General features: G+C 46.2%; 1 protein-coding gene across 2 annotated transcripts in view; it reads right to left on the minus strand.

Moving 5' to 3' along the window:
- Window positions 1-488: 488 nt before the first annotated feature.
- Window positions 489-27,184, minus strand: part of PLCG2 (phospholipase C gamma 2) — a 188,687-nt gene continuing 161,991 nt past the window's right edge. For both annotated transcript variants that reach the window (XM_033844547.2, XM_033844546.2), the window contains exons 26-33: window positions 24,989-25,091; window positions 23,265-23,474; window positions 21,661-21,806; window positions 20,622-20,736; window positions 19,542-19,709; window positions 15,085-15,173; window positions 5,537-5,721; window positions 489-4,841 (exon numbers count right to left, since the gene is read on the minus strand). In XM_033844547.2, coding sequence (XP_033700438.1) covers window positions 4,799-4,841; window positions 5,537-5,721; window positions 15,085-15,173; window positions 19,542-19,709; window positions 20,622-20,736; window positions 21,661-21,806; window positions 23,265-23,474; window positions 24,989-25,091 — 1,059 coding nt within the window. In that variant the 3' untranslated portion in view covers window positions 489-4,798. The remainder of the gene's footprint in view (window positions 4,842-5,536; window positions 5,722-15,084; window positions 15,174-19,541; window positions 19,710-20,621; window positions 20,737-21,660; window positions 21,807-23,264; window positions 23,475-24,988; window positions 25,092-27,184) is intronic.

The following is a 27,184-nucleotide window of genomic DNA, read 5'->3' on the forward strand; positions in this document are numbered from 1 at the left end:
CTCCCTGTTTACCTTCAAGTGCAAGGGTTTGTCATAGATTGTTCTCAAGTTTTTGGACCAGGGTGACTCGTCCAGTCATCAGTGGATGAGGGCTGGGGATAAAACAGTCGTAAGGTACACAGTGTGGCTTCCTGCCCACGGGACTTGATGACAAGAAAATACAATGGCTGACAGCTCTCCTGTGCCCTATCACTTAGTCGAGAAATACAGGTGTTTTTAGTAACATTATTGCCCCTCTAGCACAGAGCATTCTTCCAAAGACTGACAAATTGCAGAGTGGTCATGTGTTAGTTTTAGAAACTTGGGTTTCTACATAGAGTGAGCTTTTGCTGAAAGTAAGACCAGTAACCTAGAGAAAAGAGTAAAGGATAGAAAAACCGATTGTTTAAAGAGAATTGTAACTGTACCTATCTTGTGACCGACCTATTTCTTGTTTTTAGGAGAACAAAAAAAGTGAATAGCATTTAAAAACAATAACAACAAAATGCTTCCGGGTAGATTGCTGTATTCAATGAGACCAAATTTTATTTTTTTTTAATGTGACACAGCCGTTAAACTTTCACGTTAACAACAGCCAACATTTGTGTAACTCATTCACACGATCTTCTGTGTACACACAAGCACACACTACATAAAAAATAAATTAAGCTTTAATAACGAAACACATTTACAAATGCATCTTCTTAAAGCCTAGCAAAAAGTAAGAAATATGGACACTTCTGAGACAGGATCACTGTAGAAGCTGGCTCTTCAAGAAGAAAATATTTTGAGAAGGAAAAGCCTGAGGCAAATCACTGAGTATTCTTCAAATGCCAGTTTTGTAATTCTCCATATTTCTTAATCTACTTATTAGCTTTCTGTTGGCAAGAATATAGCTTTTAGGGTTGTCTCCAAAAAGTTAGATGTCACCTAAGTAGAAAGTTCAGCTACATTCCTTCTGAAACTTAAAAGAAGTAGAGCCCCTTTTAGCTGTCCTTATTTCCAAATACGACTCATCCTTAGTGGCCCTAGATCAGCGACTGTAAAATTTTATGTTCAGAGACCTCAGCAGTGAATTTTGAAAACCGGTGTATGCCCTTACACATTTCCAAATTGATGTCTAAAATTTCTCATCCTAAATAGCTGCAAAGGATCGAAGTGCCGGCATGTTGTAGATGCTGCAAAACGGTTACATCCCCTTTAAATTGAGCCAAGAGGCTCTAAGTACAATAGGTGGTAGCCACTACCATCCTTTCAAAAAATTAAACAAGGCAATTTTTTAATGGTAGGAAATGCTACATTTTTCGTTTTTACTCACTGAATTTGTATTTTTATTCTACTTCCCCCTCAAAATTTTAGCCCAATTATTCTTGGCTTTTATGTTGTTTAGTTGCATATCTGTAACAAAATTACATATCCTGTCATCATAAGGCTCTTACATATTTTAAACTTCCTCTGGACTGAGTTTAATAAACAAATAGGGTGCACATTTTAATAAAGTACTAACTAAACACAGTAACATTTCATTGGCCATGTATCACTTACGGAGCTGAAGAAGGCTTCTCCCTCCAACTATTTCATCTCTGTATAGATTAATATTATCTTTATTAGAATTGTCACGGTACAGTATCACTTCTATTCTCCCTTTTCGATTTTATGTATGGAAATATTGGTGGTCTTTCACAGAGATAGATGGGAACGGAAAGAATTATGTGACAGCAGCGTAGCTGAATTCTTCCAACTCCTTCAGAACTACATGCTAAAGTAAATACTCAGAAATCTTGGGTGTTCCTTCAATTTTGTTGACAGCAAAGAATTGGGAACCACCAGCATTGCAGAAGGATTTGTATCCTGTTAAAGAGGCTCTCCCTTTCCAAACACCATATTTTGATGTTTACATCTTGAGTCATGCTCTACAGTCAGACTGACTATGGGGAAAGATGTTTTCTTCGGTAAGGAGAGAAAAGGGCATTTTCTCGGGCAGATGAATCTTAGGAAAGAGTACAGTAGGAAGGGGAGGTCTGAAAATTGATCCCCTAAAACTAACTCCCTGGAAAGGTCTGGTAGATTGCTAGGGGTAAGACTGGCCCACTTTAAAAATTATTGGCCTTGGGGGCTTAAGTTTAGTTTTTATTTAACTGTGTCATAAAGCATATAAATTATTAGATTATGTCGCCTTCTTAATTAATAGAGCAGCAGGTCCTCAAATGTATTCCACTGTAACTAGTCCCGTAAGATGTTTGTTGGCAAAAGGGTTCTCAGATCAAATTTGGGAAAGGGATATTCTACACCCCTCTTCACTGTGCACATTAGAATAGCCAAGTTTTACAGTAGAGAAATTAACTTTCTATAACCTAAATTTCACAAACTCAAATGATCTAACCAGCCTCCTCCATTTATATTTCCACGTAATAACGGATGTTCACCATTTCCTTTATCAATTAGAATAAAGACTATTTTACACATAGGCAATCACGGCTTGACTCCATCGATGTTCCTGCTATTTCAGGTTGTTCCTATCAATCACGATTCTCCTTGACCTGAACTGGCTGTGCTCATTACATGGCTGTTAAACCACAATCTCAGCTAGATATTTTATACTTAGGTTATGTGGCATCTGGGCCCCTCACTTTCTCTGTGTCTCAACCTAGAGAATCCTCCCACCACCAAGAACCAGATTAATGTGTTACCCTATTAAGGGGAGAGTGTAGTGCCAAAGCAAATATTCTCTAATGGTGGATTCAAGTCACTGTAGCACGGAGGAGCAGGAGCCGGTTTTAGGGGAGAGGGTTCTTCCCAGCACCATCGAGAGTATAAACCCGCTCATGTGCCTGCTCTGTCTCTGCATGAGTATGGCTCGGTATGGATTCTACGAGATAGCAGCTGAAAAGATGCTTAGCTTCTGCCTTCTGTGCTACCACTTCTTAATTTTTTTTGACACAGTAGCAGAAAATCCATTTTAAGCAGAAAGGGGATCCTGGTCTTACCTTTTGGCTTTAAAATGGAGTGAGGTGGAAGGTTTATGTCTTTTATTCATCCCTAGCTGAAAACAGGTAATGACATCAACACCTGAGCTTGTAGAGGTAATGCTGGAGCCAAAAGGGGCTTGTGGCTGGAGGTGCAATAATTAGGCTCCAGTGGCTTCCTGGCCAACAGCCAATGGGGCACTGGCTACAGAGTCTGAAAATTCCCTCCATGCAGTGTTCAATTCAGTGCCTTTTCCATCTAACCTTTCTTGAATGTTGATTTGAACATTTGCTACCATCGGAAATGTTCTTCCCTCAGTTGCTGGCTGCCAAATAAAATAGCAACTCCAACTCAAGGAATAACTAAGTAATAAGAGCAGCCTGACCAAGGTGAGGCTGTTAGGTATACTCAGGGCTTCATGGAAGATAAAACGCATTTCTTTTAGAAGCACATGGATAGGTTCCATGAGACCGGTAACCATGGCGTTTTTTTTTCTTTCCTTAATTTTTTTAAGACCTGGAACCCCCAGACTTTGGCACAGTGCTTGGTGTATGGAAGTACGTGATGAACTTGCGTGGAATGGAGGGATGGGGTCTTTTGATGAGACAGAGCATGGCTGCCTTTAAGGTACTCTCCAGCTAATTCGTGCACGCTAAACCCAGGATAATAAGGGGTGGGCGGAGTGGATTTCTAGGACACAGTTCCATCCAAGTAAAGCCACCAGACTGACTGCTGGTTTGTGGCTCCCCAGCAGTCACTTGTTTCCCATAGTTCCCTTTTGTCTCCTAAGTTAGTTCTCAGTTCCCTCTGACCAAGTTGTGGCTCTACGGACCACTCCCCACCCCCCCGCACACTATCCTCGCCTTGAAAAAGCCTTATTAAAGCATCACACTGTACAAATCATTAAACTGCATCTCAAGATGTAGAGGAGGATCATCTTGTCCTAGGTCGGTCTGCCCCTTTGTGGGTGGCCGAATCTGAGATTTTCTGTAGTTTCCTAAGGCTTTGCTCACTGCTCCAGAAAACTGGATAATCCAGAGAGCCTACCCTGTATCACGCCGTTTAAGCAGTGAGTGACCTCTTGCCTGTGGACAGCTGCAGACCCGGAACTTCCCTATGGCTATGCAGCCAGCTCATAAGTGGACGGAGCAGGGGTGAGTGAGAAGCTGGCCGCGCCTTCAGGGGCTCTGATCAGCTCTGTAAATCAAAAAGGCCCCAAGATTCCCACCCTTGACCCCCACTGCCCCAGTCACGAAGCAAGTCTCTGTCTTAATGGATGGGCTCCACCCCCAGCCCCGTGTCGTGTATGGCAGCAGGTCGGTTCAGCCTGCTGGTGGTAGTTAAAGTGCTTTGACCCGGGGCAGGGCTAGGGCTCCTCTCTGGGCCCTGGTAAATTCTGATGGCCTTAAGGGTATTCAAATCGTTTCCAGAATCTAATGAATTAGTTCCTTAGAGATGGGGCTCATCTTCTGTGGAAGTCAGTTACCTGGGTCTTTAGGGGCCAGGGAAGTAATCCTGCTCACTCTACAGGTCGTGCACAGAAGCTCTAACCGATCAAGAGTTGCATTGCTTTTATTCAGTGAGGTCTGGAACACGAGAGGCCGAATGTGAGCAGGTTTTGGGGGTCCTCTATAGAGACTATAAGTTAAGAAATTGTCCAAGTCGAGAAAGTTACCAGGAAATTACCCCAACTCATGCCACTTGGGTCGACTTCAGAAACGTCATCTCGCTGACAGGCTTGAGGAGAGGATGACGTCACACATGAGCATGTTCCCAGGGTCCGAAGAGAGCACACAGTCCTACATGCAAACACACGCGCACACACGACACCTTTACACATGGAGCCCGGCTTCTATGAGTAGAACTTGCTGTTGCTGACTCTCTTCTCTCTTAACCTGAAATGAAACAGATTTCACCGTCATCCATTAGTCTAGGACATGGGCCACGTGCTGAACTCTGACATTTCTCTGTCCACACATGTGCAGGATATTCGGGGCTGCAGGGTACAGGGCAGAGTTGGGAGAAGTGAGTCCCTGGCAAAGACACGTAACTTCCGTGGATCTGTTTCCTCACTGGTCGTTGTCCTGGGGTCACTGCTACCGTGTAGGCGTGGTCAAGAGGAAATGAAAGTTAACATGGTAAGGAGTCTCCATGCTGTTTGCAACAGAGGTTGCTGCTGGCGTTTTCTTGACGATAGCTCTTGGTAGAGCAGGACTGCCTGGCACACTTGGCTGGCCCTCCTTACGCGTCCGTAGCACAATTCAAAGCATCCCTTCTTGCGGAGGGGAGGGATTCTGTTTCGATTTAGGAACCACTGGACTAGCCCATGCTTGGGAAGTCCGGAAGCGTTCCTTAAACAGTAGTGGTCGTGGCTTATTTGCACTCTGACACTCAAGTGTCCCTCTCATGAGGACAGTTCGGCTTAGGGAAGGTGCAGATGCTTAAGCTCTAACTGTAAGTAATTGATGGAGCAAAGAGAAGTAGAGGCAAGGGTGTCATGATTTCTAAAGATGGAGGCTTTCCCGCAGCCCTGGCCCCAGGGCCCAGCATCACAGTGGCTACAGGGTCTGCGGGCGGGGGGCTGACCCACCTGCGGTTGCACTTCTCCTGGTACAGCTGCAGCTGGTTCTCGTTGACGTTGAACTCTCTGACCAGGGCATCCCGGTTGGCGCTGCGCAAGTTCTGGTGTGTGTCGTACAGAAAGAGCTGGTTGTTCAGTTCTTCTTGCCGCCTCCGCAGCTGGCGGCAGGAGGAGTAAAGCTCCTCTTCGCTCTCCTGGAGAACAGAGGTGAGAACAACCATGTGGGCACAGTGTCCTCCAAACCAGGATGTGGGGCATGGCACCTGGAGGGTGTGAGGGAAGGGAGCACAGGGCAGACCTGTCATCTGCTGGGACCTTCCCAGAAAATCTAGGGCCTCTTTTAACCAAAGATAAACTTGCAGTCACTTACTCCACAGGAAGCAAGCAGTTTAGAAACTCTGGTTCTCGAGGAGGGGGAGCTTTACTGTGAAACACTGAAATAACAAATGCACTGCCCGCTGATCCTGTTTCTTAATCAAATCTGTTTTTTCGTGGGTCTGTGTCACCTTCTGGCTCTCATCCAAATGCAAAGGCTCTGTGCTTATAGTGGAATACAGCAGGTGAGGCAGAGGGCAGCCTGGATGGGAGGTAGATTAGTGGTGGCCTGGGGGCTGGAGTGAGTGGAGACAGCTAATGAGCAGGAGTTGCTTTCTGGGGTGATGAAAATATTCCCAAACTGGTCATGATGATGGTTACACAACGCTGAATAGACTAAAAACGACTGAACTGTATGCTTTTAAGTGGGTGGAATGTACGGTATACGAATTATAGCTCAATAAACTTGTCACCCCCGCTGTGGCAAAAAGAGGCAGGGAAACATTAGGCTATACCCCCAGAGATGGGCTTGTCACTCTGGCCAGTAACGATGACTCCCCTGTCACCGCCGCCTCCAGCGTGTGACCCAAACCAGGCAGATGGGTAGCAGCCCTGGGCCTCTGGTCAGTGCTCTTGGTAAAAAGCAAGTTTCTTTTCTTGGGGATCAGTGGAAAGAGTGATGATTGTTTCCAGTTGCTAGCGGTCCCTTTGCTATCACGTCGAGAAGGAGAGGGAAACAGAGCCACTGGGAGAGCACCTGGATCCAGCCATGACTGTAACAAGCCCTACTCCTAAACCCCGCAGTTGTCCGAGCCAAAATATTCCCCCCATTATGCTAAGGGGAAAAAAAAATCTTATCGGGTAAGGTGTTTGTATTTCAGCATGGGAGGAGGATGTGTTGCCTCACTGATGTTTTTAAAAGGTCTCTGTCTATTGTGCAAAGGATGGCTACTCAGGGGGTGGGTCTAGTGGCTGTTACCACTGGTGCAGTAGGTTGAGAGACTCCAGGGCTAAAAACGGGCATCCATATACACAAGTGGGCTGCTTTTGTCATTTATTTTTATAAAACGTGGCTCAGACCATAGCTTGGTCTGAAATTTTTTTCTCACCTTAACGACCTAACAAACCATCATGGATATCCCCGGGGTAACAGGTAGACTCTGACTTTGGAGAGTGGGGAGAGAGATGGTAAAGGTTATTCTAGCCACTGGCACAGTGCCGAGGAGTAAAACGATGATTGTCTTTGCACAAGGAGTGGAGGTAAAATGGGTAGTTCTTGGTAACTGATTCAACGTACTGAGTGAGGCACTGGCAAGGGTCCATAGTGACTTCTCTTAAACGTTTATCCTTCCTCAAGGAGACCAGCTTTCCTTCCTATTAAAACTAAAGCAAAACAAAACGAAAGCCACATTGAAGTCTTCACGCTGTACTACAAATGGTCTCTTTTCACCTGCTCTCCGCCTAGAAGAAAACAACTTACGTTGCTTTCATATATGTAATGATGAGTAGCACTGATGTATATACACTACCAAATGTAGAAGAGATAGTTAGTGGGAAGCAGCCGCATAGCACAGGGAGATCAGCTCGGTGCTTTGTGACCACCTAGAGGGGTGGGATAGGGAAGGTGGGAGGGAGGCTCAAGAGGGAGGGGATATGGGGACATATGTATGCATATGGCTGATTCACTTTGTTATACAGCAGAAACTAACATTGTAAAGCAATTATATTCCAATAAGGATGTAAAAAAAAAATACACCTTTTCCACTAATGCTTTTAAAATTGCAGGCCTTTGTCTCCTTTTCTGAATCCCAAAGCATTTACAGCTGTGATATAATTTAGTCCTATGAGATACAACATACATTCAGAAAAGTACGTAAAACATATATACAGTTTAGTGAATAACTATAAAGCAAACAGCTATGGAGACACCAGCAAGTCAAGAAACAGAGCATGGTCTACTCTACGTACCCCTCCCAATCAAGACTCCCTCCTTCCCTCTTAGAATTTTGTGATAATTATTTCCTGGCTTTCTTTTGAGTCTGAGTTGTCACAAAAATTTAGTTTTTCTTTTCCAAGTCAATGGTTATTTCTGTTTTCTAATACATGGATCTTACCAATTTTTCTCACCATTGCTTCTTGCATTACATTCCTTCTTGCTTACCATGGTCATTCTCTTAGCAAAGCTTATTAGTACTAAATTATCTGTCTTTGCATTTCTGAAAATACCTTCATTTTGCCCTCGCTCTTGAATGGTAGCTCTTAGGATGTAGAATATCTAGACCCACAGCTGTGTATCTAAGGCATGTTGAAGGTATCCCTTAGTCTTCAGGCTGCTATTGCTATACATGGAAGCACTGCTGTTATGTGTCAGTCGTCTGTAGTTAATCTGTCTTTTCTTTTATAATTTTCTCTTTACTCTGTATTCTGCCATTTCAGTAGAATATGCCTGAATGTGGGTCTCTATACTGCTCTGTTTATAGTTGGAGGATGCTTGTCTCTTCAATGCTGGAACATTCTCAGCCATGGTTATTCCAATGTTGGAGCTTCTCATTTTACGCTTTTTTTTTTTTTTTTTTTTGCTCTTTTAGTATTTTTACCTTGTCTTGCTGTATTAAAGCAAATTCCCCAAACACAATCTTCACATTTATTAATTCTTTCCTTAACTGTACCCATTCTGTAATTTCCTACTTATTAATCTTTAAAAACTTTTTTCAGGACTTTTTGATTCATCTTTCCAGGGATTTCTTTATTGGTCCTTTCATTCCTACCTTTTCTGATTAATTTTAAGAAGGGTGGCTCTTTTTAAAATCCATGCATCCACTGGGTTCCCTTTTAAATTTTTTTTTAAATTTCAAAGTTATTTTCAGATTCACTGGAGTCAATTCTCTTGCTTTTGTGCTTGTGAGATATATTAGCATTATTTTCCTTGAGTGTTAAAATTTTAATGTGCAAGCTCATCTGGAATGGGAAGTTTCTTTCCTCCTTCAGTCTATGCACGGGCATCTGGTTTTCTGAATGCTCTAAATGGGGGACTCCCAAGGGCAGGGCCAGCAGTGTTACAGTGATAGTCTGGGGCTCTAGGTTCTCAGGAATACTACTAACCCTGTCTGTGTCCTGACTGCAGGGCTGTATCCACTTTTATCCCATCCCCTCAAGCAAGCAGCTGACTGCTGGCCTAAGTCCTGGGCACCTGCCAAATCTCTTTTCATGAAGGGTGTTTCAGAAGAGTGAAGCCCACTGGCCCCAGGCCATCTATCTGTGTACAGTCTATGTACAGTCCCATTTGTATTAGCACACACAAATGAAATACATAAATTATGTACCCAAACACAAGGAGGAATAAAAAGAACAAAAGGCTAAGGAGAGACTGAATCAGTGAAGATAAATTTACAAATGGCTGAATTGGTAAACCCAAATACAAGATAAATGCAAGAGCGAGGTTGTTTTATGGGAAAAATACAGAGTCAATGAAGTAGACAATCTGTTATCTATACTAATCTAGGAAGGTATGGAAGGCTTGATTTGTGACCCAGGATATGATCTATCCTGGAGAATGTTCCATGAGCACTTGAGAAGAAAGTGTATTCTGGTGTCTTTGGATGGAATGTCTTATAAATATCAATTAAGTCCATCTTGTTTAATGTATCATTTAAAGCTTGTATTTCCTTATTTATTTTCATCTTGGATGATCTGTGCATTGGTGAAAGTGGGGTGTTAAAGTCCCCTACTATGATCGTGTTACTGTCGATTTCCCCTTTTATGGCTATTAGCATTTGCCTTTTGTATTGAGGTGCTTCTATGTTGGGTGCATAAATATTTATCATTGTTACATCCTCTTCTGGATCGATCCCTTGATCATTATGCAGTGTCCTTCTTTGTCTCTTGTAATAGTCTTTATTTTAAAGTCTGTTTTGTCTGATATGAAAATTGCTACTCCAGCTTTCTTTTGATTTCCATTTGCATGGAATATCTTTTTCCATCCCCTCACTTTCAGTCTGTATGTGTCCCTAGGTCTGAAGTGGGTCTCTTGTAGACAGCACATATACGGGTCCTGTTTTTGTATCCATTCAGCCAGTCTGTGTCTTTTGGTGGGAGCATTTAATCCATTTACATTTAAGGTAGTTATCAATATGTATGTTCCTATTACCATTTTCTTAATTGAATTGATTTGCATTTGTTATTAGAGGTCTTTTCCTTCTCTTGTGTTTCCTGCCTAGAGAAGTTCTTTAGCATTTGTTGTAAAGCTGGTTTGGTGGTGCTGAGTTCTCTTAGCTTTGGCTTGTCTGTAAAGGTTTTAATTTCTCCGTCGAATCTGAATGAGATCCTTGCTGGGTAATCTTGGTTGTAGGTTTTTCCCTTTCATCACTTTAATATATCCTGCCACTCCCTTCTGGCTTGCAGAGTTTCTCCTGAAAGATGAGCTGTTAACCTTATGGGGATTCCCTTGTATGTTGTTTTTCCCTTGCTGCTTTTAATATTTTTTCTTTGTATTTTATTTGATAGTTTGATTAGTATGTGTCTTGGTGTGTTTCTCCTTGGATTTATCCTGTATGGGCCTCTGTGCTTCCTGGACTTGATTATTTCCTTTCCCGTATTAGGGAAGTTTTCAACTATAATCTCGTGAAATATTTTCTCAGACCCTTGCTTTTTCACTTCTTCTTCTGGGACCCCTATAATTCGAATGTTGGTGCAATTAATGTTGTCCCAGAGGTCTCTGAGACTGTCCTCAATTCTTTTCATACTTTTTTCTTTATTCTGCTCTGTGGTAGTTATTTGCACTATTTTATCTTCCAGGTCACTTATCCGTTCTTCTGCCTCGGTTATTCTGCTATTGATCCCTTCTAGAGAATTTTAAATTTCATTTATTGTGTTGTTCATCATTGTTTGCTCTTTAGTTCTTCTAGGTCCTTGTTAAACGTTTCTTGTATTTTCAGCATTCTGTATCCAAGATTTTGGATCATCTTTACTTTTATTACTCTGAATTCTTTTTCAGGTAGACTGCCTATTTCTTCTTCATTTGTTTGTTCTGGTGGATCTTGTCTTTCTGGTGGGCAGGACCATGTCCGGTAGTGTGTTTTGAGGTGTCTGTGACCTTATTATGATTTTAGGCCGCCTCTCTGCTAATGGGTGGGATTGTGTTCTTCTCTTGCTAGTTGTTTGGCATAGGGTGTCCAGCACTGTAGCTTGCTGGTCGTTGAGTGGACTAATGTGGCTCTGTTTATGTACTGAATTTTTAAATTCAAAAGATAATTTTTTTTTTGGTTTCAAATTCCAGAAGGTCTTTTTTAGAGCTTTAATGTACCTCCAAATAAAGCACTGATGTGTTAGGGTTCTCATAAGATGCTTCCGGCAGCTCTAGTTCAACTGCCAGGCACCTGTACCGGGTATTCACCTGGTCTTTCCTAGTCGCTACTGCCTGGTTTTCCACTGCATGCTCACGGCTCTGTATGTGCAGCAGTCCCACCAAGGCACTGGGACACAGTGGAGGCACCTGGTTTCTGCTGTTTGGGAGCAGCACTGGTCCAGCTCTGGCTGTTGAGGCACGAGGAGGGCCTTTCTCTCTGTCTCCAGGTCTCCCGACTGTAAAGAAGTCTTTCCCAATGTCCAACGCCAGGCCCAGCTCAGCTCCCGAGTGCAGCACCCCCTACTCATCCTCCGGGAGTTCAGTGTGCCCCGCAGCCCTTCTCCAGAGGGATATGTGTGAATCCACACGTCGGCTCTGGATGAACCTTGCTGGGAACCACAGACCCTGGTCTTTCCAACTAGGCCACTCTACCCCTTGTACCTTAGCTCCCACCCAGCATGAAGGTGAGCGCTGACGACCCCGGGATCTGTACTCAGAGATCCTGGGGCTGCCAGTTTTCTCAAACGTACCCTCCGGATACTGCTAGCTTGCCCGGCGATAATAATTAGGGTGACTATTCAAGCTTCCGTATTTCTCCTGCTCCATTCTTCTGAATCTCACAAGTCTAGATCATTTGAGTGAAGGAGGCCATTTTCAATTAAGGGCAGGATTGCATATAATACACATCAACTTAAAAGAAACTGTTTACTTCCAGAGCGCACAATTCGACATGTATCCAAAAATATATGGTCTTTTATTTTCCTCTTTGACCTACCATTCCATTGCGAAGTAGCTAGCCTCAGGAAGTAATTTTTAATCAATGTTATATGAAGACCTTCATTATTATAAAGTAAAAAGGTGCAAACCACCTAACTGTCCGTCAGTGGGAGAAAGGCTAAGTGAATTAGGGACCTCCACCTGATGAAACAGGCATTAATGGCTTTGAAAATGGTAAGAATATGGAAAAATGCTTAGCATCATCTGTGAAGTGAATAAAGGGCACATATTCATATTATATGAATCCAACTATGAAAATACCATACGCAAAAAATTATCAGGCAAAGGAAAGATATCTAAATGCTAGCAGTATTATGTACAGGTGGTTTATGGGATTTTTTCAACCTCCCCCTTCCTTCGTTTTCCTACTTCTCAAATTAAGTATCATAGGTAATAAAGTGGTGTTAAAAAGACCCTCTGTAAACCATATATACAGCTAACAGAGTAACAGAATTGATAAGTGATTGTGACATTTAAATGGCTTCTTCAGAAAGGGCTCAACGTGCTTACTGACAGCTTTCTGGGGGCTTTAAACTCTTATCGCAGCCAGTGTTTTACGAGTAAACTCCATCTCAGCTCGCACTGGATCCATTCTTTGCTCAGACAAGGCTTTCTGGAAGCTGTTTACCAGAGAGTGTGCCTGGCGTCACAGAGGATACATGATAAATAAAACGCGGTTTGACCTTGGGCACCCAGGTGTCCCAAACACACACCTCTCATCACAGTGTGGGGCACACAGGCCAGACGGTGCCTGTGAATGGCTTACAACCAGGTGACAGGTGTGGAATTAAATAAAAGCTCTGGAAGCAGTAGCAAAGATGAAACCTGCACGTACTCAGACAACTTTTCCCCTGGGAACCCCACACAAAGCCCCCTCTTCCCCCCACCCTCTCAGTGGCCTCCCCAGCAGAAGCTTCCCTCATTAAGGAAGTCAAAGCTGGATAAATACATTTTCTTTTAAATACACTAATTGCATCTGCCGCCGGTGCTACCTAGTCATTTAAATTCTTTATAATGCTTCCAGGTTGTTTAACGACAGCTTTGTAGAGCAGTGTGTAGACGAATGCTCAACGAGGACTACCAGGAAAGGGAGGAACGTATATAAAACTTTCATGTCGGGTTTCCCTGGTGGCGCAGTGGTTGAGAGTCCGCCTGCCGATGCAGGGGACGTGGGTTCGTGCCCCGGTCCGGGAAGATCCCACATGCCGCGGAGCGGCTGGGTCCGTGAGCCATGGCCGCTGAGCCTGCGCGTCCGGAGCCTGTGCTCCGCAACGCGAGAGGCCACAACAGTGAGAGGCCCACGTACCGCAAAAAAAAAAAAAAAAAAAATCTTTCATGTCAAGCATTTCTATCACTTCGAATCATGAAAGGTCATTTTTTGGATCCATAATTTAAGGTTCAAGTGAAAACTGATCTTCATATAAACATTACATTTACTTTGACAGAGTCCAAAGTGCTATAACATTTAAAGTGTGTTTCAAAATGGAAAACCTTCATTATCCGTCCCCTTATCTTTTTCTGACAGTTTCATCATCACGAGCTTATTTTATACCAACAAACTGTCACTGAGGTTCTTTGGCCCCACCTACTGTGCCTGGTATTTTTGCATCCTCTTCCACCTTGATGCTTCTAAAATGCTTTTGAAACTATCAAGGTTATCAAAACTGAACGGAAGGCAAACAGCTATGCAGAAAACCTAACGTTAGGCTTTTAACTGCATGGGCGATGACTATGGCTGTTCAAGGGCATCCCCCTCCTTGCCTTCTCTCTTCCCCACTGGACGGTGCTCAGCTCCACAGGCACACCTGGGAGATACTGCAGGTTGGGTTCCAGACCATCCCAATAAAGTGAATAGTGCAGTAAAGCGAGTCACACACATTTTTTGGTTTCCTGGTACATGTAAGAGTCACGTTTCCACTGTACTATATTAACTATGTCTAAAAAACAATGTACCTACCTTAACTAAAAATACTTTATTGCTAAAAAATGCTAACCGTCATCTGAACAAGTCATGGTAATAACAGCCAAGATCACTGATCAGCATAACAAATACAGTAATAATGAAAGAGTTTGAAATATGCAAATTACCAAAACGTGAGACGGAGACATGAAGAGAGCAAATGCTGTTGGAAAAACGGTGCCAACAGACTTGCTGGTCACAGGGTTGCCATAACCCTTTAATTCGTTTAAAAAAACGCAGTATCTGCAAAGCGCAATAAAACGAGGTATGCAACACTGACCAAGCCCACGTCAGCCCTCCGGGTTTTCCAGGTTCTCCCAAGAGAACTGGGGCGAGCACAGATTCACCCAGCCCATGCTGAGTGTTGTGGTTAGGGGAGTGGAAAGACCTTGGGAGACTGTACTGGCCACATACGGGGCCTAGTGGGGTTCGTTCTATAAGAGAGACCGTCACAGAGACTCGGAAGCTCTAGAATCACAATACATACCATCAAACCCAAGACCGCAACTCCCCACTCCTCGGTGCTGCGTTCTTAACCTTGGTCCTCACCCACCTTATCTCATCCTCTTTCATAATTCAAGGAGGCCAAGCCCTTTCCATCCAGCCTACCCAAACTGGTTAACCAAAGGAGAGAATAAGTGTCTTCAAGGCTGCTGCAAACCGAAAGAACAAGAAGGCAGGCTCCACCAACAGCACACAGAACCACAAAAGGAGTGCCGCTCGCTGTGGGAACTTGAGGTCCATGAATTCCCTTCCCCAGGACAAGCCATGACAAAGCTTTGCTGGATGCTTGCAGACCTTTGGAAGGTGAGGTAAACCAACAGGTGAGGTAAAGCACGCAGGAAAGATGCGTTTACCTAGAAGAGCACTGTCTTGCCTGGCTCTGGCTAAAATGAAACCAAAGAGCTTCTCCCTTTCCAACTACACAACCTCTTCACAGAATCATATAGCATCCTGCCAGAAGAAAGGCCGCTGGAAGGAAAACCCTAGGACCTCGGAGGAAATCTGTAGCTAAAAGGAATCCTTCTTTTATGATGTGGCATGTTTGGCTAGATAATTCTCCATGTGTTCCAAGTCCCTCAGCCATACTCATTGGTCGTCTCCACCCCACCAGCAGACATACATAGCTCAGGGCACCCCAGCTGGAGGGTCTCCACCCACCAGGACTGGCCGCATCTCACAGAAAACCAGGAGGGAAGCCAGCTCCATGTCTTCACTGTAGCCGTTCTTCAGGGGAACAGATCTAAATCCTGCAGAGTGGAAAAACAACACCAAGGCAGGCAGTTAATGTCACACCTTTGCTTTCTTGGAGTACCCAGGGATCACATACCCAGTACAAGGAGCAGAGGAGTCAGTGCCCCATGCTGGGGGCTGACTTCCTTCCTGGATGCCACAGGTCCCACCCTGATGGCTGGGGAGGGAGGCTGCAGAACACAGCCTTGACTGACAGGTCCATCCGGAGAAGTGAAGTTAAAAATACCTGTCATCTAGAAATTGAAAATGACTCACTCAGAGCGAATTAAAACCCACAGAACATTGCACATTGAATTCAGAGCGACTACAGCTGTAGTTTCAATTCCTTAAATACTCCTGATGAGGCCAAAGACTCAAAGGAGTAATGAATCCCCACATTGTTTCTGTACTTAGCCCTTTACAAAGCTTAGGACGAGGGAGCGTTTTCTCTTTAAAGATTTCCAAGGGGAAGAAATCTTCCTGTCCCCTGGCAGTTCACAGCAGCATTGATCATTCTCCTCTAAAAGCCATTCCCAATTTACAATTAGGACCTGTGTCTGACGGTCTTTTAAATGTTTCTTTTTATTTAGGAGAGGGTTGAGGTGGGGCTGAATTCCCCCCACCCCTCCCCATTAAGTAATGTTTAAGGCAACACCTCTCAAGGTTGGTTGGTTTGCTTGTTTTGCTGAAGTAGTATAACTGAATACACAGTAGAAATTAAAGTCTCGCTTCCACACACTCATAACCCCTTATTCCAGAAGGAACCACTGTTAACAGTGCCTTTCCAAAATAGCCTATGCATGTTTGTTTCCCTTAAAATCGCAAAGGATAGTACGCTGCCCAGCAATTCTGTACCTTACAGTTTCCATTGACCACTGTATCTTAAGGATTTACTATATAGCCCTAGTATCACTTTGAAAGTTTTTAAATTGAAATATAGTTGACGTACAATATTATGTTAGTTTCAGGTGTATTACATAGTGATTTGATATTTGCATACATTATGAAATGATCACCACAGTAATTCTAGTAACCATCTGTGCCCAAAGTTAGTACAATATTACTGGCCATATTCCTTATGCTTTTATATTATATCCCAGTAGCTTCTTTGTAAGGAGAGATTTGTACCTTGAAAGCTTCTTATTTGCACTGTATCTACTGATTGTCTGGGACAAGCAACGCTCAAAGTAGGGCATGTGGTCTAGTTTCTCTGTGCCTTCCACCACTCAGGTTTTGGCTTGTTTGATGACTATTCTTATTTCTCTTAGAGAACCTGTTTTTAGTCTGTCAGTTGATTTATCACCTTTAAATAATATCTATTGAATCCCTCACTTTCCACTGCTAATGATGAGGAAATTGGCATGCTTACGTAACCCTATAGCTTCTCTCCCTTTTCCTCCCCTAATCTGGGTAAGCTGTATTATTATTTCTCCATCAACATGGTGTGTAATATTTGTGTTCTATTTTGTAACCATAATTCTCCCACAAAGGGAGGCTTAGTTCTGTAAAAGAACGTGACAAGGAACACTTGTATACTCACAACCTAAATCTTACCATTAACCTTTCACTATACTTATGTTTATCCACCCACCAATCTATCACGTGTGATATTTACTTCATATTTCAAAGAAAGATGAAGGCCTCTGTACACTTCTCCTTATGTCAGCATGAATCTCATTAACAAGAAGTCAATATTTGTTCAGTGTCCCTTTTGTGATATAAAATTTACGATGAAATGCACAAATTTTTAAAAATGTCCAATGCTCACCACCTTCTCACTGAACTGAACTTTTCCATCAATATTTTGGCTGGCTAAATTTGTCTTTTGTATTCTTGAATACGAGCTCATGGGACATATAATCCCCGGACTGTGCATGTGTGAACACATCCATCCTGTGATTTTATACTTGAGTGACAGTGTGAGTGGGTATAAAACTCTCAGGTCACACTCTTTTCCCAACACTGCTCTCCTTGAATTTTGCTGTAGAAAAGTTTTCTGCCTATTTTCCCCTTAGAGGTGTTGGGAATTATGGTGATGTGGATCACCTGTGGGTCTTATTAAACTGCAGATCCTGACTCCAGAGGTCTGGGATGGGGCCGAGATTCTGCATCTCTACAGAGCTGATCTGTGAACAGTGCGGAAGCAGTCAGTCTAGGTACTGATTGACGTTAGAACGTGCTGAACTGCTGTGCGCTGTGGCGTTCTGGGGGGCAGCCCGTGCACCCCAAGCAAAGTGGTGCGGCCCAGCGCGTGCCTCCAAAGTTGGAGAGGTGAGCTCTGTCCCTCCTTCGGCTGGACGTCTCCAGTTCCACATACCTCCTGTCACTGCTCAAGCCTCATTTTTAGGAGCAGCCCTTCACATAGATTGGGAGTAGGGCTGAACGGTGTTTGCCAATTTCACTAAAAATAGTTTGGTTCCGTTTTTCTTCTTACTGGTTTTGGTTACATCACAGAGGAAAGGGAAACAGAGACGTCTTTGGACGTAGCATCAGTATTTTTGGCTTATTAGGAGTAGGGGAGGCCCTGAGTGTGGCCTGTGGAGTAGGGAAGAACATGGGGTTTGAATCCCAGCTCTGGTCGGAAAGGTGCGTGACCTTGACCTAGTTAATTAACATCTCTAGGCCCAAAGTGCTTATATTTAAAGAGCGGAGATGATAAAACCCCTTTCACAGGACTGCTGTGAGGATTAAAAGAGAAAGAGTTTAAGGCAGCAAGCACAATAAAGGCTGCTTCCTTCTTTCCCGAGCTCCAGCTGGCTTAAAAGCTTAAGTGCGTCTCTAATGACAACGGGCAGAGTTTATTTTCGAGTTCGATGCCTTATGCACAAAGGTATTGTTATTCGGTGTCACGCCTTCCATGAATATGGATGTACGAGGCAGTGCTAGCAGCGGGACACAGAGAGAAGGTCTTACTGGGAGCATCTCACAGCTGGGGGAAGGGTCACGTTTTTTATCATCCTTGAGATGTTGTTTTTTAAATCTCTCCAAGCTAAGCCGTAGCATTTTCTAGATGATTCAGCAGGACACTGTTAGGTGGCTGGTCAAGAGGGTTCCTCGGCTGACCTCTCTCTAAGCCTTGGGAGGGGCTACGGTTCACATCCCTCCTCAGGGACCCCGTAAGGAGGGGGAAACAGCAGAGCCACTGCTCTGTGCAGGATGAGTCCAGGGGAGGTGGGTTAGGAAGGGGTGGGCACAGTTACCACAAAAAGAAATATGTCCTAAGCCTTACTTATTGGGCTAATGCAAAAGAGGCAAATTGCAGAGTAAAGTCCTGCGGCTAAGTTGCTGGGTTCAGTTTCCAGTGGGGGCAAGTTAACCAAGGGGGCTGGCAAACGTCAGGCCTCTTGGACCTTCCAACCGAGGGTTCACTGCTGTCATTAAATCAGGAAGATGGTACTTCTTCTCAAGTTCCTGTTTCATCTACTCATTCGCTTAGGACTGTGTTTCCTCGATAGGACGGACAGCCTAGGTCTCACCCGGTTTTCTGCGAGTGCCCTCTGAGGAGCTGGCCACACATGAAGATTCCTGGGCCCACCCAGCCTGGCTGAACGGGAACACCCTGGGATGGGCCTGCATTTTCTAACTGGAACACCCCACACACAGGTCTAGTTGTAGAAATGATTAGGTGTGTATGATATAAATGTAGGGACTATCTGGTATGTTCCAAGTTTAGAAAAAATTTAAAAAAAAATAGGAAACAGGACCCAAGGTTTCCAAACAACATCAAGAGAAAAGACTATCTTTGTATACAGATCACTGAAATGACAGTGATCTCTGGCTCTCGAAAAATGACCCTTGGAAAATAGGGGAACAGTGAGTGACCTCATGAGGAATTTAGAAGGATCTATGACTGGGGTCTCTCAGAAATACAGGGCCCTTCTCAAAGCATGAAGGGGTTTCGTGTGGGAAAGGAATCACAAGAAGAAGAAGTGAGTCAACCATCCCAACCTCATAGAAGAGGAAGGTGGTGCTCCGACAGCCCAGGTGACTTGCCCAGGGTGACGTGGGGAAAAGCAGGCCTAAGACTGTAGTTCCGGGTCTCTTCCTTCCCCGGGAGCACCTTACCAGCCACTGAACCTGCCTGAGGAGAGGCCAACAGCTTCTAACCTTCCAAAATGAAACCAAACTACAGTGCCAGGTGGACCGTCAACTAATAATCCAGTTTTGGATGCAGAAGCCCCACTGTGACCAGCCCAGCGTCTCATCCTGCCACTTGCCGCGGTCCCTGTCCCAGCTCACGGGAACTCCCACGAGATCAGCTGTCCAACCTACCCATGATTTAATAGAAGCCAGGAAAAAGGCTTTTTCATTCTTTTCAAAGCCAGCAGCCCAGACCCAAAAGGATGCCAATCCAAGCCAAACATTATCATTAAAACGGGTCTCACCTGATTTGATTCCTTTAATGGGGAAAGTGGCATGTGCGAGAAAGTTGGGGTCGCTGAACATATCTTCCTCGTACACCACAAAGCGTAGAAACGCGAGGTTTGGGTCATAAATTTCAAACGTCACCTTCTCCTGTGTTGGAGCCCAAACAGGGCTTAGGCCGTTGTCATCTGGAAGGAAATCCAAGCTCACTTAGAGGCCCCATTCGTCCTGCCCCCTCTTGGTTACACCATCTCTACATCCATTGGCTTTGAACGGTGTAAATACACATCTAGGCCAGGAGCTAAGGAATAATTTTTTTCCATTTGCCATCACAGGCCTGGCCCTCAGTAAGCAGCGGGGAGGCGACCACCGCCCCAATAGATCTCCCACCTCAACCCCCTGGGATTGGGGGGTGGACAACAGTGCAGGAACAGCTAGGTTTGGACAAGAGAAAAGGAGACATGGGAGCCACATCCCTCGTCTGATGGGGGAGGCGGGTTAGGTGCTCTGAAGAGATAGTGGGATTTGGAGTTGCCAGGGGAGAACCAGCCTCAGGGAGTAAGGTAAATAGTTAACTTTCACCCTCCACAAAGGCCAGTTTCACTGGTCAGCACGTGAGCTGTTCATCGGGCTACCTTCTACCAGGGGCAGTGGTCCCAAGCCTTAAAAGGCCCACAGTTCAGGTTTTTCCAGGCCTCAGATGGCAGAACAAGCATTCTCTGGGCTTCCCTGGCCTCTGCGGGTTAAGATCACCCAGGTTGGGCTGCAGCCGTTTGGGTCAGGTCAGCCACATCCTCTCTTAGCCCTGGACTCAGTAGGCAAGCAGGTGAGGGCTGATGCACAGGTGAGAGGGAGCTGGAGCCCTGCCGGGGCCTCCCAACGTGAGTTACAGGCTGAGAAACACAGCTGTGGGTCCATGTCCAACTCTTTCATCACGTGGCCCTTTGTTCCCCCCGCCCCCCAAGCTCCCCATAGCAGGCAAGGGGGATGAAGGGAAAGACCTGGACACCAGTGCGTTACCGCATCCCCGATGACTAGCATCCCCAACCTGTGATTCAACTTGCCTGAAGTTTAATTGAAGAAAGGACCCAGCAACTTACTCACAACTGTTGTTTTGAACTTGTTGTTGTCATATTCGGCTCCGCATATTTCCACCTCCACAAAGGGACATGCAATACTTCGTCCAGGTTTGGGAAGATGACGAGCCCCCAGCACCTAGGACACCAAACGCAAGGATTAGAACTCTCCCGGCTCCATCCTGGGCAGAGCCAACAAGTTCCACGTGGGTGGGTTCTCATTTCTTCACTGGTGAAGTACTAGACCCTCCTACAGTGGACACCCCTACTGCTTCCCTTTTGTGGATGAGGAAATAGGGGTGGAGAGTCAGGGAGGATTCCCACAGCTGTTAAGGATGAGCTGGGATGGCAGCCCCAGTGCCAAGAGACTCAACAGGTGGACCTCACCTGTGCACAGAAATGCATACGCCCAGGCCAGCACCTACAGAGATGGAGTTCAGTCACTCAATTTCTCAGCCCCTCCCAGGAAAGGATGGGGGAGAATGTGGAATCCTTTTTGTTAACAGGCCTTTTTTTTTAATTTTTAAGAACTCTGGTTATTTATATATGCTTCAGTTTTTCTTCCTTAATCTTATGAGAAATGCAGTTCATTTCCCTACCTTGCATCATTTCCCAAACGGGAGAAAACAAAAACTCTAACAAAGAGACAACACCTTCTCTGAAAGTTGGACCAGTTTAGAAAAGCTTTCACCTCTCAAAGTGGCCACGATGGGGACAAGCTCTCTCCTCCATAAAGACCAGAGAGCCACTTCTCACATGTTTGATTCCCCTTTTTTTCTGACCAGATGCTGACCTCACAGGGACCCTGGTGAACCCAGCCAGAGACAGATTCATAGCTCGCCCCCGCAAACAAGGGGAGGTGACCAAGCTGGACCTGGGAAGGTGCCCTTCCCTCCCCTCTTCCCCTGCAATGACCGTGGCAGGCACTGCAATTAAGATCCTGACCCGTGTCTGGGTGTTGACGGTTTAAACCAGGTGACCGGTGTCGTTAGGCAGCGGGCTGGGCCATCCCCACGCTGCACAGCCCCGGCCCCATGCGCGCGGAAGGAGGGCTGGGCCTTACCTTGACCGTCAGAGTCATCAGGATCTTCCTCTGGGACTCGGGCGGCATGGGGTCGTACTTCTCTGCCCTCATGCTCTCGGGCTGCAGGACGTAGCCAGTCCGCCCATTGAGGGAAAACAGGGCGTGGTTCATCTGCAGGTACTTATCTGGAGAGGAAAGATAACTGCTGATGAAAGTGAGGCAAGAAAAGGGGCCCCAAGGTGCTGGGTAGGGGATGATTTATACCTTTTTCCGAAAATAATTTGAGGCAGCTGTTAAAATAGGTATCCGACTCAAATATATGGGTTTAAAAAAATCCATTAAAAACCAATGTTACGGGAAGAAAATGTGGGATTAAAAAAATCTCAGACTGGGGACACCTTTCCAAGTAAGATACAAAATCCACAATGTATTCAAAGCTAAAAATTGCCACAAAGAACAAAATTTCCATAAAAGTTGATGTGCTGTAGAAAAATCAATTTAACTCAACTGACAGGTAAATATCTATATATAAATTTAACCTGTTAAGAAATCTGCTAACTGTGTGCTGTGAATACCTAAACCCCCTTAGAAAAACTGGGTAAGAAGCATGAATGAAGTCTGCGGAAAAGGAAACACAAATGCTTCTTAAGTACATGTTACTCATAAAAAGAGAAGTTACCAGTAAGGGAAGCTGTGACTACAGTGTAACATCAGTTTTCACCTATCGAAGACTGAAAAGTTTTGCTAAAACTAAGTTGGTCAGCTTTTGCCAAAAAGGGGGTAAACGTCTCGCCCGCTCGCACTCCTGCCTGCAGTCCCCATGGAGAGCAGGGTGGCTAAGTGTCTTCGCTCAGACCCTCCTGGATACAGGGGTGCAGTGGTTTTCCTCAGGGCCAAGTTGATCAAAGCTGTTTGACCCAGCCTGCACTTCTGAGAATTCTGCCCCACAGACGTGCTCCCATATCTAAAGTGATGCTCACGTAAGGTTACAGGGGGCAGTGCCGTCTGTAGTAGCAAATGAAGGGAAATAACCTAAACGTGCCTCAGCCGGGGATCAGATGAAGACCTTATGGTTCTGCTCAGTGGAATCCTATGCAGGCACAAAAATACAAAGGAGACGACTGATCAACAGGTCCTCCAAAGAGGCTTAAATACCCACCAAAGTGCAAAGCATCATGATTAATGCCACCCTTTGCATAAAGAAGTTGGGCGTGTTGGCCTTTCCCAGCATATGATTATCTCCAGAAGACAGCCTGGGCAGCAAGCCCTCAGAGAAGGATGGGCCCGGAGAGGGGACCGGAAGATAGCCACTGAACACCTGAATCCATTTGCCTGAAGCTCAATTCCTAGACTTTTAAATTATGTGTGTGGATGCATTTCCTTTCTCTCTTAAACCGGACTGACTTCGCGTCTGTCACTTGCCATCACGGAGCCCGTCACACAAGCACCTGGCATGCCCAGGGGTCCCCGTCATCACTCTGTTCAAGGGGATGGGCCTCGCGCTAGCATGCTGGCTGAACTGACAATTCCTAAGACAAACTACGTGCTCTGGCCACCACATCACACCGGTGGCCCCAGCAGACGGTGCCTGGAATAATGCTCCGTCGTCTCAGATTTATTGGCCACAATCAGCCCCCTTTTACCTGGTGTCTGGAAATTGAGTGCCACCATCTGGGAGCCACACAGCCAGAGGCGGAAGGGGTCGTAGTTGGAGGAGTCCACCCGCTGTCCCTTGGGGTAAATGCGGGTCAGGCCCTTTTGATTGTATTTCAAGAGATCGTTGGGTTTCTGTCTGACGATGCTGTCAGCCTTTGTCTCCACGAAGGAGCGGATTTCTCGGAAGTCGGGGTTTTCTGCACAAAGAGAGGGAGTCGCGTTTATTCTGTGTCTCGCACATTTTCTTAACGCCTAATGTACTGGCGGGATGTGCAGGTCGTGAAATGAAACCAGGAATCTCTCCCGGATGAGACATTCAAGTGGTTATGACGATCCTGCCATAATTGGTTCTGCTGTGGGCTTTCCCCTCCGGGGCCGGGGCGGGGGGGCGCTCCCAGATATTAAGAGGGAGCCCAGTGTTCCCACAGCCTTTTAGTCTAGCATTATTGTAATTTACTTTTTGTTTAGAACTACCAGCAGCCTTGTACAAGAAACCACAAAAGTGGTACAGTTACAGTAAGGGGTGGGGGAAATGGGATCCGCAGGGAGGAGGAGATCTGAGGAGTGGAAGGTGCGGACGTTGGATCTGTTCCTCATCAAAGGTGTTGCAGGCACAAGATGAGTGAACCCAGCATCTTGGTGGAGGGAGAAACGAATGCCAGCAGGAAGGGATGTGACAGGAGAGGGGATGCCTGCGTGGGTGAGGGGACAATGAATGGGAGGAGACTTGTGGAAAAACGCAAACAATTCTTTGCTTGGATGAAGCTCTGCTGCTTCACATCCAGCTGTGGTAGGACAGCTCTTAATACGCTGAGCGTGGCTGCGTCTGGTTCAGAGCTATGACATCTTTCCCTGCGTGTGGAGGTACCCAGGGACCAGCCTCCCAGTGACCATTAACGCTGAGGTTTAGTACTGCTTCTCTGGTCCTCTGCCTTGGAATTACAGATTCTGGAGATCAGAGACAGGAGTTGCTCAAAAGGAGGAAGAAAATATGAACAGGACCATTATTAGATGAAAGAACTTGCTACTTTGGAGGATTTGGTAGGAGATCCATTTTTGCATCCTTCTGCAGCAGGCCAAATAATGGCCCCCAGGGATATCTAGGTCCTGCTCTCTGGAACCTGTGACTGTGTTCCTTATATAGGAAAGGGACTTTGCAGATTGATTAAATTGAAGGGCTTGAAAGGGGGAGATTATCTGGCCCTAAATGAAACCACAAAGTCCTTATAACTGAGAGCTAGAGGGGGATTTGACTACGTAGAAGAGAAGGCAATATGACCACAAAGGTAGAGACTGGAGTGACATGGCCACAAGCCAAGGAATGCCAGCAACCATCAGAGGTGCAAGAGGCAAGGAACAGATCCTCCTCTGGAGGGAGTGGGGCCCTGACACCTTGATTTCAGCTCAGTGATACTGATTTTAGACCTCGGCCTCCACGACCGTGAGAGAATAAATACGTGTTGTTTCAGCCACCAAGTTCGTAGTAACTTGTTACAGCAGCAGAAAAACTAATCCACCCTTTAAGAGGGTTTGCCTTCTGAAGATACCAGAAGGGCCTGGTTCACCAGCATCCTCGCCCTGAGGACAAACTGAAGGGGAGGTTCCCACTTAGCACAGTTAAGACGAGTAGGAACGCTTTTCACAACGCCAGACTCAAATGGAATCAAGAGTTTCCCCCGAGGCTGGGGGGCAGAGTGATGGGAGACGGTACCTAGGTTGTCCTTGGTCTTGCTGGTTGGTTTGCAGTAGACGACCAGGTCCGAGAGCTCGATGGCGATGGACTGGTTCTTCTCCCAGTACTTCATGTTGTTCTCCTGTGTGGAGCCAATCTCGAGTTTCAGCCCTCAAGCCGGCACCTGCGAAATCCCATCCTCCCAGCACCTGGCAGGCGTCTTCCTCCTCTGGGTCTCCTCTTCTCTTTGGCCCTCACACATGCTCACATCTTAAATGTGGTGGAAAGTTCTCCTCCCCCCTGCCCGTCCTTTTACTTTGGAAATTCTCCACCAAGCTGTCTCCACCCAGGATCGCTGTCTAGCTCAGTCTCTGACCACAACTCTCGAGAATACAGGGGAACGAGGGCTCTTCTTTGTCACCACCCCTCTCTCAACCCTCTGCTCTCGGCGCGCTGCCCTATCCCTTCTCCCGAAACCACGCTGTGACAGTTCATCAGATTCTAGTTCTCAAGCCCAGGACCGCTCTAGGCCATGGCCTCCCTGTGCTCACTCGCTGTCCCCCGCACCCCACCTCCCTGCAACGTGCACCTCTCTGTGCAGAGGACTCTCCACGGCCCGGGCCACACACCAAGGACTTGGGAGCCATTCGCCCTCGGAGGACCCACGGTCAAATCCATCTCCAGGTAAGGATGGGCTCTCACTCCACTCCAAACCAGACAACCCTCTCTGGCCTCACCAACTTCTGACCCATCCCCCATTGGCCAAGCGGGGGAACCCTAGAGAGAATATCGTTCACAGATGATAACATTCACCATCCGGGAGGTTGCTTAGCTTCAGGCAGTGCACACTAAGTGCTCGATGGATACGATACCTAAGCCCACACGTCCCTGAGAGGTACAGTTTATCTCCACTCTTCCACGACATTACAGCACACACAGAGGTTGAGTAGCTTACCCCGGGCTCCACAGCAGGCCGAGACCAGATGCTTAAGCAATCGGCCTCACCTGTGTTACCCCTCTGCTTCGCCCCCTCTCCACCCTCAGCCACCAGGTACAGGAGGAGGCCTGTCTGAAAGGCCGCCAGCTTCACATCCCAGGTCCCTCTGAAGCACAGCGACAACGTCCTGGCCCCTCATCCTGCCGCCCCCATCCTCCTCCCTCCTCTGCAGGTCCGTCGGATTCTGGACGCCACCCAGATCACTCCTTCCCCAGGACGCCTTCCTGGGTAACTCCATCCAGGCCTGGGAAAGAGATGCTGCATCCCTCAAGCCTTCCAGAATGCCCACTGCCTCACCCGGTCTTGGCCTTGCACTGTCTCTCGTCCGACTATCTATGTTGGCGCCTTTCAACACTAGTGTCCAGACCAGTGTCCACACTGAGACACGTCCCTTGGGAGCAGGACCCTGCAGGGGGTGAGTCTTCTGGTGACTGACAGGAGCATCACAGTGGTGGTTACAACTGTGGGGACTGGACTCAGAGGCGGGTTTGAAAGCTGGCCCAATTTGCTGGCTCTGCCAACGGCACAAGTCACCTAGCCTCTCTGTGCCTCAGTTTCCTCACCTGTACGATGAGGCTAACTTGAATACCTAACCTCCTGGAGCTATTGAGAGAATTAAAGAAGGAGGCCTCTGCCCTCGCCGATCACGTGGCAAACAAGGGGTGCGACACGGATTGCCCCAGAAATGCCTTTCCGGGCCAAGGACAAAAGCATCCACTTTTTAAACAAGCAGGCGTGGGCACCCGATTTCTTCTGTAAGAATGCCTCCAACTCATGACTGCTGACAAAGATCCTGGGGCCCAAGTGGACCCTGGCAGTGACCAGCAAACGAGCTTTTTACATGAGCTCCGGCAGCAGCCACATCACCAGGGAAGATCAGAACATGAAATCTGCCCTAGTTCGTCGAAGCACACCCAGCTTTCACCAGCCCTTCCCACACTCCCTGAATGTCCCTGGGCACAAAGCAAGCTGTAGCGGCAAGGCTCCAAGGGCTGGTGTGGGTGGGACGGGCACGGAGCAAGAGACGAAGAAGGTGTCAGCCAGATCGTCTACGGCCAGATGCCGTCAGGGAGACTGAAGCGTTGTCTAAGCTCAAACCTCAGGTGTTCTTTCCTAATCCTTGTGTCAGTTCGGCTTTGTCCTCTTAGCACACAATTTTCCCCGCAGGTTATTTGGGGAGAGGAAACCCTAGCAACAACACAGCTCACTTCTCACGACAGCACGCCCGCCTGAAGTAA

This window comes from Tursiops truncatus, chromosome 19, assembly GCF_011762595.2.
Source record: "Tursiops truncatus isolate mTurTru1 chromosome 19, mTurTru1.mat.Y, whole genome shotgun sequence".
Lineage (NCBI taxonomy): Eukaryota > Metazoa > Chordata > Mammalia > Artiodactyla > Delphinidae > Tursiops > Tursiops truncatus.